The following is a 16,200-nucleotide window of genomic DNA, read 5'->3' on the forward strand; positions in this document are numbered from 1 at the left end:
TTTTAAATTGTTACTTTATCTTTTGTGCGCCCGTTGTGAGTGGGTGTACTCCATAAATAAATATATGTATAAATCAGAACAAGAGACTTAGATGTGATTCAGACTATTTATGACGCATTGCCCAATATAAAATATTGCTCTTGTTTTCTTCCTCTTCTGTTTTACTTTATTGGACAATGTGGGGCCCACCATGGTGGTGATCAATAAAAAAGAACATGCAAAGTTAAAAACAAATTCAAAGTGGGCAATGGATTCTCACTGTGTAGTTGAAACTCAGAATATGCAGCAGTGAAGAATAACTAATCTTTTTTTTTCTTTTTCTTTTTATGAACATGAATACAACTGTATAGCCATCTAAAATTGAGGTATAAAAATCTAAAAATAGCCCCAAGTCCAAAACAGCTCTCAGATGAAGCTTCATGGTTGTAGGCAGCACCTAATGCTGTGTGTTTTCCTACGCGGTTTTTGTTTGAAATTTGGTTCCTCCTTGGAGGGTTTTGAGCAGATTGTCCATAGGCATGATATTGAAGCCAGAGCTTTGCTTGACTTGGTGCAATATCAATGAACCAGATCTCTATATGCTACCATCTTCCATATGAACAAGCGCTAGACTTCAAGCTGCTGCTGCTGCTGTACATCGTCGCCATCGTCATTGTCATCGTCGCCATCGTCATAGTCATAGTCATCGTCATCATCATCATCTTGGTTCCTTTCATTGTGTGAACCATCATACTCCTGAAACAAAGGATTCAAAAGATGGATGACTTAGTATGTAGTAAAGATAGCCAGCATTGATCATGTATTCTGGTAGGGTCTGCTTAAACCCATCTGGTCAATAAAAAACTTTTGGCCTATTTTACAAACTGAAAAATATTTGCTACTAATGAAGGTAAGGAACTAATGAGCTAGAAATCATAGGTCCAAGTTGTATCGACTCAATTTAACCACATAGATGTGTTCAGCATGGTTTGTTTGCTAAGGATCAAGCCTTGGATCATACTTTTCTGATGTAAAAATGTGATATTTTGAGTTATGAAATTTTGGCAAATTGTGGACTGTTGATTTTTCTACCCCTTTAAAAACCTAATTAGTTTTCATAATCACATGATTCAAAACAAGTTTCCAACTAAACAAACCATGTAGATCACATCTGTAACATTTGATCTACAAAAAATTGGAAATTTTTGAAGAAAAAATGATTTCTACTCATTAGTTCCTTACCTTCATTAGTAGCCAATATATATCCTTTACAAAACATGACAAACTTTTGAGAATTGTTTTGTTAACTAGGCATGTATTCATAATATTTCAAAAGTTAGGCATGGTTTTTGTAAATTTTTCAAAAAAGAAAACAGATACCATAGTTGATCAGGGTGAGCATCAGGATGTTCTAGAAGCCCCTGGATGTCGCGAGTTTGATCATCTCTCAGATCAAACCTGCGGCTCGGGTGGAGCAGCACTATTGGGCTGGTCCATTCTTTCTGGGTTTAACACTATAGGGTGGGGTCAATTAGGGCTTGATCTTTGTGGTTCCTTGTTATAACAGAGGAAAAAAAAGGTACCCCACATTAGATACCACACTTAAGAAACGCAACAAACTTTTTATACCAAAGAAACAAGTGAAGCATCAGTCATATCAGATGACCATAATATCCTTCCTATCAATATGGAAGTATACTGTTTTTTCTCATACTATTAAAAATTATATTCAAGACTCAAATTAGATACCAAAATTAAGGCTAGGTTTGAAAGGCAACTAACTTTTTATTGTAAAAAGGACCAAGCAAAGCATAAAGTACATAGAATGACCATAATATCCTTTGGATATGGGAAGGCACTGCCTTTTCTCAAACTAATTTAGTATTAAACAGTAGAAAACCCTACATTATGTATAGGAATCATAAAGATTCCAGGTAAGTCAATTAAAATTTGATGAATTATGTACCTAATGTGGTTTCTCAAAGAAGGCTGTGCCATTTTCATATTCCAATTATATGATCATAAAAGCCATGTGAAATTCTTGAGGGGCTTAAGGAAACAAAACAAATAATCTATTGGGCTATACTTCAAATGGATGAAAAAAAGGGTTTTTGAAGATCTTATTATAGTGACAGTAGCTATGGCTAGTTCAACATAATCTGACACTACCATAGTACTAGAGGAAAACCAACTTGTTTGTCTAAACAATCATGTCAAACCTGTGATGTCTACATATATAAAACAAGGTCACGAAGATTATGTGTTTCACTTGTATATACCCTTTACACACAATAAATAACAAGGGGGAGGAAAAGAAGCAAACACAAAGCTCACCTGCAAATGCTCTTGTTGTCGTCGTTGGATTGCAGAGATTGCATGAGCCATTATGTAAAAGGGCAGTAGAATTCCACTGGCTCTTAGAAGAAAGAGCTGAAAATTTTACCAATGAGAAAAATTTAGAGATCCCTTTAACTAAGACCCCCCCCCCCCCCCCCCCCCCCAAAAAAAAAAGAGAATAAAAAAGCATTCAAGAAAGAAGAATTCTTGATATGGTTTTGTTTACGTGAAGCCAAAATGAAAGCAACCAATTGTGTGCTATGTGGGCCAGCATTTTCCCCATAGTATCCTACCAGCCAATCCAAGGCTAGATCTAGAAATCCAATTGCTTGGTTTACTCAACCCATTGCTTAGAAGGGCATTTCATAATGCTATATTAGCTACATTATGATAAGGACAATGATTCGAGTCCTACGAGTCAGAATCTGAAATAGTAGCAAGGTTGTATAGGATGCACCATTTTCATCAAGCCATGGGCAACAACAGGTCAAGCTGGTCTCCAGTTTGACCAGTCAAGTTCATCCCTATCAATAACAACAGTAGATGACTGCCCCCTCTGATGGCAGTTAAAACAAGCCTCCACGATTGGCTACTGCCACGTGGCAGCCATTGGACATGCTTGTTTTCTGAATTTTCCCCATTACCTTTAGCACTAGTCTGATGATATCTCCAGTCAAACCGATGGAACCAGTTTGATTGTCAGACTCAGCTGAGTCATGAAATTCGAATTGAAGGGATTTGGCAATATGAGTTTAGGTGAAAAAAGGAAGGACACAAAAATAAGATAATAAAATAGGACCAAAAAGAAGCAACAGAGAAAGAGGAAGAAGAAAAGGAAGAAAAGCTTACAGTGAACAGTGTGAAAGCATACTGCTCTCCTCCATCACCCAACAGAATAAGAACATGGCGTATGAGCAGGAGAACAGTAAACTGCAGTTTAAAACCACACCAAGAAACATATAAATGAAAAAACCAAAATTTCCCAATTGCAAAGAGAAAGAGCTCTAAGAAGTCAAAAAAAAAAAAAAACTCAATAGAAACAATAGGGGAATTTGAAAGACTAATCTACCGTTAGCGCCACGGATCGACAACATGTTGAAAGAGAGCTCTCCCTGTAGTTGTGCTCAATAAATTCACCATCTGCTGCAACGATTGCAATTAATCCTGGATTTTGGAGCTCCAGGTCCTCTCTAATGGTATGAGACTCACCCCTGCAGAGTCATCATTTTTCATTGTCATGGATTGCAAATCTAAGCCCAACAGCCACAAAAATCAAAATAGTTTTTCCTTTTGTTTTCCTCTCTTGTGAACCTCCAATAAGCAGGGCAGAACAGAATAACTACTAAATCCCAAGAAATTCTTTTTTTCAAGAAAACAGGGGAGGAATGACAAAAGACACAAACAAAACCTTTCAAGAAACCCAACAAAAGAAAATTGAGAGAGAGAGAGAGCACAAACCTGATAAATAGAGGTATGCGTCCAAAACCATATGTTTTTTTAGCAGGTGCTGTGTACCCAGGTTCAAATTTCTGCAACCTCCCAAAACTCAGAATCTTCCTCCAACAAAACAAAAAAACTCACCAAAACCCTAAAAACCCCAAAAAACATCTAATATCTATAACCCCAAAAGGGAAAAGAAGAAAAAGAAGAAGAAAAAATCCAAACCTGGAGGCAAATCTCGCAAACAGTATCCCCTTTCTCATTACACCATCTCTGTATGCATTTCCTATGAGCATACTGCAAACAGGAAAACCACTTTCAATAAATTTGAACACAATCAGATACCTTTCCCAATGAAAAAAATGGTTCAAAAACAAAAAACACCTTGAGAGTGCCTGAACAAGCACAAGGGCTCTCCATGTTCTTGGGGTCTTCATCTTCCTCTTCATGACAAATCCTACACTGAGGCACAGAAGGATTGCACTCATCCACAAGCAACGCAACATGATCCCCCATCTCGTCTTTTCTTCTCTTCTCTTCTGTGGGATTATTTTCTCCCCTTGTTTTGTAAACTTGAAATGATTCGTTTGAGAGACGTTATCCTTCTTGGTCTTTTTATTGCCTTCTCCAGCGTCCAACTTGGACTTTAGAAATTGTCAAAGTCAGGACAGGCTACCAATGTCCACAAACTCACCACCTCGGGCTTCTTATCCTCTAATTCACATTCATTCCCTCTTTAAACAAAATTGTCAATCATTGGTCTTGTCCTCTAAGCAAGATTTGCAGTGGACAGATAATGATGATCTGATTAATGGGTGGTTTTGAATTTGAATCATAGATTATCATAAATTTAATCCCAAAATACCATTCAAAATGAAATCCTTATATGCCCCCAAAGGGGTTTGGCTTAGAATAGTGGACGAAACCTCGTCCGCTAGGCAGGTGGTTTAGGTTCAAATTCCATGAGCTTCACCCCCTTGTGCAAACGAAAGGGTGGCGAGATAAGCCCCCGAAGTTTTGCACTTGTAAGTATGGCAGGCAGAGCCAATGCGGCTAGGTCTCTAATTCTGAAGGTGGTTTCTCTGTATAAATATGAAAAAAAATCTAAAATGTGTATATATATTTTGCAGTTCGGGTTCAGATCGAATGCAGTCAGTACCATATTCAACTAATGGGATGTTGGCTAAACATATTCGGAATCTAATGAAGAAAAGCTCATGCAAAATCCACTTTTTTACATGCAAATAGATTCCCATATCTTTCGAATTTGGATGTGTCATATCCATTGACCAAATATAGAAGGCTTAGACTTGGTCTAGTTGGGAAGTTTCACAACTTAGTTGGGTGTTGATCTAGTTGGGCAATACATAATTGACCTCTATGTGCCTTCCCAAGTCAACTGGAGACCTGTGTGCCTCCCTAAGTCAGTTGGAGATCTGGGGTATGTGGGGGGCAAAAGCCACAACAGTTAAAAACGGCAAAATATCTGCATCCAAAAATTTGTGAAAAATTGAACATTTTTTTGAAAATCTCATGTTTTTTCAACAAAATCTCAGTAATAAAAAATATAAAGAATACTTTTTATAAGGGAATATAAAAAAAAACTGTTTAAAAATAAAAATCACACTGTTTTTTTTTACGATAAATAGCCAATAAAAACATAATTATCATGCTTAAAACATGATATTTATGTTTTTAACAAAAAACTTACAAAAAATTGAAAATATCACAAAAAATTACCGTTTTTAACTTTCAAGTTATTTATACGATATTTTCAAGTCTCGCAAGATTTGTCACTATGATATGATATCGGGTATGGGAAAGGTTGAGTCTAAAGGTCTAACCTATTAGTCTAAGATGGCTGCCATGATCAACCAAGTCATTTTATGGCTATCTTTGGACCACCTGACTAAACCACAGAACACAGTTTTTTTTTTTTTTTTATGATCAAGCCGGGGTTAGGCAGACCCCCTAGCAGGACAACTGCTCTCTAACATGGCAGACCACAAATCAGAACCTAAAATAACCAATCTTGTGGTTTATCCTTCCACATTAACCTATCACAATCTAAGACTCCCAAGCTAACAATATGCTCAAGTATATGGTTGGCTGAGATTGAGTCCTAGACTTATTTTTATTCTTTCGGTGATCCAATTTGGCAGAGTTCAATCCATTTTTTTCCTTTATTAAATAAAAATACTTCATATAGAATCGAAGATCTGGCCGCGCTAGTCTTAGCCCGGCCATATCTATGATCACCGTCTCGGCAGCGTAAAAGTCTGTGAGTGCCCCTTCAATTCTTAAAGCGGCTTCTGTTTCGTCTAAGTGTCCACATGTAGACTCGAACTCGGGATACAGAAAAAAACCTCTCTATCCACCAGCCTAAGATCATTAGTTGAGAAGTTTTACATGGTGAAGTTCAACCTATTGTCAGACCCAAGGGGTTTGGGGTAGTGGGATGGGGCCTAAACCGTTTGACGGGCAGTCTAGGTTTAAATCTCTATGGACATCACCTCCGGCGTAAGACGAAGCTTGGCAACTCCTTGGGTCGAGGGGTAAGCCTTCATAGTTTTATGCTGATATGGACGGCGATACGTAAGAAGGTAGGTGTTGCACCCATTGAAAATAAGATGCGAGAGAATCGTTTACGGTGGTTTGGACATATTCGGCGAAGGCCTAATGATGCTCCAGTTAGAAGGTTGGAGAAATGAGAAAATATATTAGTTAAAAGAGGTCGGGGTAGGCCTAGGAAGACTTGGATGGAGATGATAGGAAAGGATATGAATGCTTTGAACCTCACCGAGGACATGGCATTGGATATAAATGATTGGAGGAAAAGGATTCATGTGGAAGACTCAAAATGATTTTCTCTTTTGGTTCATATCGCTGACCCCAATTGTTTTGGGATGAAGGCGTAGTTGTTGTTGTATGGACGGCGACCGTAAGTATGGCAGGCTGAGCCAGTGCGACTAGGTCACTGAAAAAAAAAAAGGTTCAACCTATTATCTGAACTCATGTCATTTGTTGAAAAGAGAAGGGCACCCTCATCATGTTGGTGACAACAGGCCGTGTGGGGTTCACAAATTCCTTTTTTTTTTCTGAACGTTTTAAAGTTTGAATGGTTTTGAAGCACCGGCTTCTAGAGTTCATATTTGAATTTTGAAAGGGTTCTGGATTTGGTGGGGCCCATGATGTCATCTTAGCTTAGCTTTTCCCACTGCTGACTTGGTACTTATCCCCATTCTTCATTCTTATCAAAATATGAAGCTTCCAGTGGCTCTTCAATATCAAACAAAGAAGCGACCGTTCAAGCCATTCCAAACAATGACCTTACTCCAACTTCTTGGTCCTTTCATTGTAAATACATCCTACCTGCACTGCCTGCCCTACTTACGATCGTTGTCCAGGCGCCTGGGTTTACTTACCCCTTGCCTACTACATGGAGTCACCACACTTCTGCTTGAGTAATGGGTGATGCCCATGAGATTTGAACCTAGACCACCTGTTTGTAGCCTAGGTCCCATCCCACTAAGCCAAACCCTTTTGGGGCTACATACATGATAATTTACATACAGGCACCTAACATATTACAAATTTAAGTTAAGCTGCCTCAAAAGGAGATAAATACCTATCTTTAAAAAAAAAAACAATTCTGGGCTGAATGATTGAGTTGCTTTTATATAATAAAATTACTTATTTACTTTTTTTATTTTTTTATAACTCTAATAAACCATACCCAGCATTAGGGATGTCAACAGGTTGGGTTTACCCAGACCTAACCCTATAAGGTCCAGGTATGGTGACAAATAAGAAGACCCGATTAAGATCTGCTTCTAGACCTAAAGGTCCTTGTCAAATTTTATACCAGACCCAGGCCCAACCCGAGTTCCGACACAAATTTTCAATGTAAAAGTAATATATTTTTTATTTTACCGGGTCTGGTTCATGTAGTTTTTATCGGGTGCGAGTCTGGTTTCTCTTATAATAGACCCAATTAAACCCAATACCATACCCCAAAATCTGGCCCAAGTCTGGTTTCACCTAGATCCGAACCAAACCCAACCCGTTACCCGGCATGAACACTTGGTCGATTGTCTCAGCCTGCCATACTTACAATCGTCGATAGCTACAAAAGTTACATTGAACGATTTAAAGAAAGAGAAAGGGGGTTTAAAATGCCATTTAAAAGAATCAAGTATAGTTTGATGATATAAAAGGTAAACTCAATCGCCAATTAAGAACTTTATTAAAAACTTAAGGGATTATGTTAAATATTTGAAAAAATGAAGCAACTAAATATAAAATTTTCCATACATTAGGCATTTATATGTAAATTACCCTTGAATTGATTAAAGCAAATAGCAATCAAGAGACTTGGAGAGGTTCCGAGCTCGGGTCACATTTGAGGATGCCAATGGATCAAACTCCATGCTTATTTAGTACTTAGACACAAGTTGGGAATACCACTCTGGCAAGTCGATTCGGGTGTGTTTGAATTAGGGGTGTCAATGGGCCAGGTTTGACCCCAGACCCGACCCTTACCAAAACCTATAGGGTCAGGGTTTGGTGATAAATAAGAAGGGCCGATTAGAATCCGGGTCAGACTCGAATAGTCCAATTAATATATGGATCCGACTATGGTTTGTAAAACTTCATACCAGACCTGGTAAAAAATATTATTTTATCGGGTATGGTCCAGGTCTGGTACATGTAATCTTTATAGGATTCGGGTATGGTTTCTCTTATGATGGGACCGATTAAACCTGGATCCAGACCCGGTACCATCATCTCAAATCAGGTTTGGGTCTGATTCCACCTGGTTTCGATCGGACCAAACCCGAACACATTGACACCCCTAGTTTGAATACCTCAGATCTCTAATGAGTGTATTGGATCTAATGTACGACCCATACTAAAATCCAATGTGAATCTCATACTCGCACCAAAATGAGGATTTGAGATTCAACAACCTCTAGCCCTTGGAACCAAAATAAGCCAAGCTAGTGTTCAAGCTGTGCACTTTGCTATGGATAGAAGTGTGGCACTAAGTTTGATAAAGTATTGCATACAAAAATAGACTCAAGGGGTTTGGCGTAATGCGATGGGACCTAGACGGGCAGTCTAGGCTCAAATCTCATGGGCGTCACTCTCCTGCGTAAGCCAAAGCTTGGTGACTCCCTGGGGTTGAGTTGAGGGGTAAGCCCTCAGAGTTTTACACCGATATGGATAGAGAACATAAGTAGGGCAGGCTGAGCCAGCGTGGCTAGGTCTCTGCGCCTGGGTCGGTTTCTTCGAGTAAAAAAAAAAAAGTATTGCTTTAAAAATGATATACTTTGTTACTAAGTTTGGTAAAAGTGTTGCCTAAGGATGCTATACTTTGTCAACAAAAGATTAGAAAATGTGTGGTAGGGAAATCATGGTTGTCTTGCTTGAGTGCATGCCATCAATGGGCTTAAGGCATGCGATCAATGATTGTGCAGGGAGCATGACTTGCACCTTTTTCTTGAGCAACTTAAAATTTCCTCTTCTTTTTAGTAAAGTGTCCTTTTAAAAAAATGAATAATAATAATAATCTTGTCCTTAGTTACTGCATGTGATAACAGCACTTGTGCTGAATTTAAGATCCAAGGTCATGGGAAAATTTGGGTCTAGGGGTAGTCAGTGGATCCGATTCATTGGGTATCTGACTTTATCTGAAACCAAACTTCTAGATATGGACATAAACGTACCAGCCCGAATGTTGTTCAGGTCGACTAGAGCCCCAGCTTAATAATATTCACGTTGGGATCATAGTGACAAATCTCGCGAGATTTATGAAAATTGCATGAAAATATATATCATGAGAAATTACCTGAAAATTAAAAACAGTAATTTCTTGCGATATTTTCAATTTCTCGAGAGTTTTTTGTCAAAACATAAATATCACATTTTAAACACTATATTTATATTTTTATCGACTATTTATCATAAAAAAATGTGTGGTTTTTTATTTTTTAATATGTTTTATTTATATTTTCTTGTAAAATTTTATTTTTTGTTGCCAATATTTTGTCAAAAAAAAACACGAGATTTAAAAAAAAAAATTCTCACAATTTTTTGGCTGCTGATATTTTGCCATTTTTAACTTTTGTCACTATGGTTGGGATTGAGCTATGGATCTTATTAGAAAAGTCAATAATACAATAACTCAAAGCTTGGGTGGCTTCTACAATATAGCTGATAAGTTAGGCAGTTCTTTATTTTTTGAAGAATGATGTAGATGACACTAATTTTTGAAACAATACTATAACTGACTGTAAACTAGAAAATATAACAAACATGACTAATTTACTTTTTTCTTGAACAGTTTTGTTCTTTTGTTTGGTCGAAATCATGGTGCCTGATTTTTTCAGGCGATAACTTACATTGCATTTGAATTTTTCAGACTGACTGAAGGGTGAAACCATCAACAAAAAATTAACTCAGCAAATGTGTCATATTTTGGGTCATGAATTGACCATATTTGTCTTTTTTTTTGGTCCGGACTAAGGGTACGTTCGACCGCTCCTTTCAAAAAACATGATTTAGAATCACTTTCTAATTTGCTTGAGATTTAGAATCGCATGGGGGGTATCATGTGATTTTGAATCTCAAGCAAATTAGAAAGTGACTCTCATTTGCGAAGGCAAATAAGTTTCACTTTCTCGCAGCTTAACTTTTTATGTTCGACTGCTTATACAAATCGATTTACTTTTTCATTCAAATGAGAAAGTAAATCAGAGTGATCCTACCCAACCACCACAAGAAAAATGCTACTTAGCGACGAAAATTTGGGACGGATTTTTTCCGTCGCCAATTTGCGACGGATTAGCGAGCGAAAACTATTTGTCGCTAACGTTTGAAATATTTGCAAAATCAGCGACAGAAATATCTCCGTCGCTAATTAGCGAGGGATTAGCGACAACATTTTTTCGTCGCCAAAACACTACAAAAAAATGCTAATTAGCGACAGAATGTTTCCGTCCTTAATCCGTCGCTAATTAGCGACAGATTAGGAACAAAAAAATTTCCTCGCTAATTCCGTCGTTAATTTTCGTCCCACCTGAGGCGTGAAATTTTCCCTCCCTCCGTTCAAATTTTTTTCTCCCTTTGTTTTTCCCTCCCATTTGATTTAAACTTGGAGCTTGCCGGAGTCGAAGAGAGTGGCGACGAAGAGGAGGCTGCTGTTGGGGAGCCACTAAAGCCTGTCGGAGTCGCCGACGCCGGAACACGCCGGTTCAACAACATAGGCGTTGTAGTGCATTATGAATGCCAAGCACAACACCACCCACTCCAAGCAAAATATGAGCACGCAGAGACCCCCCGCGAGCTTGAGTATCACCTCTGCGTCGTCTTCTCTGACGTACGACTTGAGGGACTGCAGGAAGTCTCCCGTTCGCGTGAAGATGAGCACCGACACCGACCCCTTGAATATGGCTATCAGCATGGTTGACACCATGTGGGAGGTGTACCAACGTGTGTGCGAGGCAGCGCTGGTGGCCGATGCGCAACCAAATGTGGCAGCAACGATGGTGGTCACGTGGAGAAGGAGGATGAAGAAGCCGTAGAGTGAAGGGAAGAGGCGGAGGGAGAGGGTGAGGAAGATGCAACTGGATGCAGCGCCGGTTCATCGCGATTGTTAGGGGAAGAGCGTCCCGACGCCGGAACGCGTCGGTTGTGCAAAAAAAATTGCTTATTGCCGGAGAACGCGCCGGCAACGAGCAATTTTTTTTTTAATTTTTTTTTTAAAATTTAATGACGGATTAGCGACGGATATGATCCATCAGTAATTTAAAATAGCGAAGGACTCGCGATGGATCATATTTGTCGCTAATCCGTCGTAAATTAGCGATGGAATTAGCGGCGGATAAGTTTTGGCACTACTTAGCGTCGGAAAATTCGTGATGAAAGTTTTCTGTCGCTAATCTGACGCTAATCCGTCGCTAAACTGTTTAGCAACAAATTTAGGTCGTCGCTAATCCACAGGTTTCTTGTAGTGAACGATACCTAAAACACAAAATGGTGTGCGAGTGCCATCTACATCTGTGTCAGTTTTTTTTTTTGTAATTACTCAATAACTACCATTGCATCAATGGGTGTACAAGTCGCACTAAATCTCTTAAATACAAGTCAAAATGCACATAATAGTAACTTATGATGCCTAAGAACAAAAAAATAATTGGCCATATTTGTCATATTTTGGGTCATGAATTGGCCATATTTGTCATGTTTTTTGGTCTGGGCTAAAACACAAAATGGTGGCAAAAGCAAGTGTCATCTACATCTGTGACAGTTTTTTTTTTTTAAATTACTCAATAATTACCATTGCATCAATGGGTGTACAAGTCACAACAAATCTCTTTAAGTACAACTAAAAATGCACATAGCAGTAACTTGATTCAGAGGAACAGAAAACACTATCAACATCTTGAGTTAAAGTTGATAGGTTGGTGGGCATTTAATATTTCAGTGGAAAAATGGAGGTTGATGTTATTGATTGGAACATGATTTTTTTTTTTTTTTTATGATGAGGAACCCTTGCCCAAGCTAGGAAAACCCCCAAGTGGGGCCTCAGACCACCGGCCTTACGAGGCCCGCTCTGAAAGCTATGGACACACCGGGTGTCAGCGGGGTTCGATCCGAGGCCTTCAACTCAACACCTTCACAACCCCCCACTGTTCACGCGGGCGACAGGCTGTCGCGGTCACCTGGACTCTTTATGATAAGGACAGGTGAATGTAGAGATAGGGCTGGTGAACAAAGTTGATAGCAACACATAACTCGTGCATTGCACACACAATATATGCTTCTGTATAACGTTAAAGAAAAGGATGCAGGGTGAAAGATTGTAGATGAGCATTGAAGATAAGCCAACATATTAAACATGCAAGACAAGGATTTGTGAGGAGAGATGGAGATTCCATTCAGGAGGTGGAGCAACAAATTTAACGGCAATATAACGGAAAGTTTAAAAACGAGGAAGAAAAATTGGTTGATTTTTTCCATTTATTTTTGTAAATAAAGCCTGCATACATGTTAATTAGAGGTGTCAACGTGTCGGATCCAGTGGTTCTGAACTCAGGTCTGATCATGTCCACCAAAAGCAAAACCATACCGGGGTCCTGTAAGGATTACATGGACCAGATCAGGTCTATACCCGATAAAATAATATTTTTTATCTTTTTTATACTGAAAAATCATAGATCTTATTCGAAACTCGGCGGGACCTGGGTCTAATATGAAATTTTACAAACCATACCTGCCTCCATATACTAATCGAACCCTTTAGGTCTGACCTAGATTTCAATCAGACGATTCTGACCTTCTTCTTTATTGCCTAACCCTCACCTAAGGTTTGGAAAGGATTGGGTCTGGGTCAAACCCAGCCTGTTGACACCCCTATACACAAACACAAACACAAACACAAACACAAACACAAACACAAACACTTGCATGTGTGTATGCGCACGTGCACACACACAAAGGGGAAGGCTTTCAAAATCTTACAAGGTAGTGGTTCAAATGGATTGGATATAGTCAGATATCTTTTCCAAATCCAACATGTTATTTCTGGTTTCATATCCATAAAGTAAGGTCTGAAGCTGCATTTGGATTTGATATGGATTTGGATAAGATCTTGAACAGTATTTTAGGTCTAATACAGGTTCAGATCAAAATCTGATCTGATTGCATCTTTGATCTTTCACATGTAAAGAGTTTTTTATTTTCGATCATTTTTAGCGATCCAGTATTACCACATATGCTTTGGGGGGATCCAATCCTACCTCATCTGACCTGATTCTTATCCAGACTTGGATTTGGATCTGCAGTTTGCATTTCAGATTCACACTCAGATCAGGCATGATCTGGCCCACATCGGATCCTATGGCACCAATGGTACAAAGCCATCTTGATGAAATAAGATGGCAGTTAGGCTTAATTTATAGGCATATGCAACTTAGGCTTTCAATTATATGGATTTGGATCCAAACTCCTACTAAGAGAAAAATAAAAAAGATGTCTAGTTGGTCTTTCTGGCAGAAGATAATTTAAATAACTAACAGCATTTAAAACAGATGCAATAATCTTTGATCTTTACTTGGTTATGCACCAGATATCCGGACCTAGGTCCAAACTTCAGTCACCCATGTACATTTTGATCCAGGTCAACAAATTCCGTACATTACTATCCATCCAGGTGTCCAGGACAACACCTAGCCCTGCATCATCTAGATTCAGCCCCAGTTGCACTGAAAATCGCCAAAATGGACCGTAATTGTGGATAGCGCTATCCAATCCGTGAAGGTAGGCATACAACTGGGATAGACTCCATTCTGATTTGTTGCCTGTCACATGCTTATACATGGTTTCAAATCCGGATCCAAATATACCTATTCCGACCCAGATTCCGATATTGACCATTGAGCGGGATGATATGGGCTGGATATGTTTTGGATCCAGTTTGAAACTCCAATCCATTTGCATCCCTAGCCCTAGGGATTTCAATGGGTCAGATTTTTTCCGATATCTGACTGAATCCAACTCCATTTAGTAGGATTTGGTGAGCCAAAACCATATCAAATTATAAGCAGATGCGGATATGGTTTTGAATTCAAGCTACTGAATCCCATGAATATCCGGATTTAATGGATATCTGAATCCATTTACATGTAAAAAGTAGATTTGGTATGAGATGTTCACCATCTGAATCTGAATCCGTTTAGCCAACATCCCATTAATCGGATATGATTTGACTACACCTAATCTGAATCTGAACCGTCAACATCCCCAAGAAAGTTTAGCCTTATCCATAATAATTCCGTGTGACCCACATTTTATCTAGTTCTGGGTTCTGCTCTATTTCAAATGAACCAGTGGACCCACCGGTTTGTATCCTTATGCCTGCTGATATGTGCTTTTCTAGATATTATTTGCACAAACCAATGTGAAGGGGCAATGCATAGAGTGAGGCATCCAAAATTTCAAGTCCATATCTGATCCAAATGTCCCGTTCCATGCCCATGAGGGCTCCCCTCATCTTTTAGGATGACGCTTGAACATTACCAAGTTGATGGGATGTCACAATTTCGAAACCCACAGGTGCACATCTCTTGCTGCAAGGTTGAAGCTAGGTGAACTCTATGATGAGTAAGGTTGAGTGGTCATGTCTTCAACCTAGAGTTTTACCTTGTAGGGGGCGAGCCCATTAAGTGACTCAATTCTTCTTAGTGAGGGTTTTTTGATGCAGGAGTGGAGTAGCGTGTAGCTCGGGTTTAAGAGATCCATTCAAATCTAGTTTTAGTTTAGGCTCTTATTTATATTTAAATCTTTTCAATATAATGGATTCATCTTGGATCCAAAATAGACTTAAAGGTTTCTCATGTTTTCTTATAAATACTTATTACATAGTATTTCTGTTTGCTTTGATTCTCTCTAACTAGAATATCATAGAGATTTTTTTTCATCTTTAGGATTGAAGCATAGTGTGAGGCAAAATCTAGTTTTTCAAAAACTTGCAAGAATTTGAAAAGTTTTCATAAATCTCACATTTTTTGGCAAAATCTCAGCAATAAAAAATAAATTAAAAACTATAAAATGTATTTTTATAAGAAAATATTAATAATAAATATTTAAAAATAAAAATACATGTTTTTTTCATGATAAATAGCCGTTTAAAATGTAAATATCGCATTTAAATCATGGTATTTATGTATTTTTCATAAATCGCATGATATTTATGTTTGTTTCATAGATCGCATGATATTTATGTTTTTTTTCATAAATCTCACGATATTTTAAAAATCTCAAATTGCCATTTTAAACTTTCAAGCAATTTCTCACGATATTATCACTAGATTTTCATAAATCTCGCAATATTTGTCACTATGGATTGAAGGTGCATCAGTTTTCCTTTATCATAAAAGAAACCTAAGGTTTTACACCAATAAACAAGGCCAGAGAGGCATGTTTTTTTTATGATTATATAAAAAAAACAAAAACAAAAGTCTCCCTTTCAAAAAGAGGAACCTTATCAGATAGAGGAAGAGCAAACAATGAACCTTAACCAGCATTTAAGAGTAAGGGCAAAGGCAATGCATGATTGTATTTGATGGGACTGAACAACCAAATATTGATTGTATTTGAAAGATGTGGATCCCATGCTGCCAATTTCACAAGCCCACAGCATTATTAGGGCTTCAATATCACACTTACATCTTTATTTTGAAATGCATTGGATACAATAAGTTAAAATGCACATTGAGTACACTTAAATTACTAGTAAGGACGTAAATGGGTTGGATTTGGTTCCCATGACTGATTATCTGAGCCAAATCCGACTTAACTGGGTATTGCACAATCAGATTTATAGGCAGATCCAGATTCAGGTGCCCAACAAAAAAAAAATCAACTCAAGGGAATTTGGAT

At 38.3% G+C, this 16,200-nt stretch overlaps 2 protein-coding genes across 3 annotated transcripts; both read right to left on the reverse strand.

Annotated features, from left to right (window-relative positions):
* Positions 1-289: 289 nt before the first annotated feature.
* LOC149820676 (uncharacterized) lies at positions 290-4,398 on the reverse strand. 2 transcript variants are annotated; one of them, XM_089982082.1, is made up of 7 exons: positions 4,141-4,383; positions 3,982-4,053; positions 3,775-3,845; positions 3,386-3,527; positions 3,166-3,246; positions 2,314-2,409; positions 290-735 (listed from the first exon to the last, which is right to left on the reverse strand). In XM_089982082.1, exons 1-7 carry the CDS (start codon positions 4,270-4,272, stop codon positions 607-609), a joined length of 723 nt encoding a protein of 240 aa, XP_089838208.1. In that variant the 5' UTR covers positions 4,273-4,383; the 3' UTR covers positions 290-606. The 2 variants fall into 2 exon arrangements, with proteins under 2 accessions (XP_089838208.1, XP_089838209.1); XM_089982083.1 differs by lacking the exon at positions 3,166-3,246 and having other exon boundaries at positions 4,141-4,398.
* A 6,574-nt stretch (positions 4,399-10,972) lies between these two features.
* On the reverse strand, positions 10,973-11,401 carry LOC149820677 (uncharacterized; the record flags this gene model as incomplete). The annotated part of the gene is made up of 1 exon (XM_089981841.1): positions 10,973-11,401. A coding segment is annotated over one exon (429 nt), but the record flags the coding sequence as incomplete, so codon positions are not given.
* Positions 11,402-16,200: the final 4,799 nt, after the last annotated feature.

The sequence above is a fragment of the Nuphar pumila genome, chromosome 12 (assembly GCF_984573655.1).
Source record: "Nuphar pumila chromosome 12, dmNupPumi1.hap1.1, whole genome shotgun sequence".
Taxonomy (NCBI): Eukaryota; Viridiplantae; Streptophyta; class Magnoliopsida; order Nymphaeales; family Nymphaeaceae; genus Nuphar; species Nuphar pumila.

Excerpts from the sequence above, each read along its gene's own strand:
- LOC149820676 (XM_089982082.1), bottom strand. The coding sequence starts at position 4,272 with ATGGGGGATCATGTTGCGTTGCTTGTGGATGAGTGCAATCCTTCTGTG. Across the intron at positions 2,410-3,165 it reads ATGCTTTCACACTGTTCACT|CTCTTTCTTCTAAGAGCCAG; the intron begins GTAAGCTTTTCT and ends TAAAATTTTCAG. Across the intron at positions 736-2,313 it reads GACAACAAGAGCATTTGCAG|GAGTATGATGGTTCACACAA; the intron begins GTGAGCTTTGTG and ends CCTTTGTTTCAG.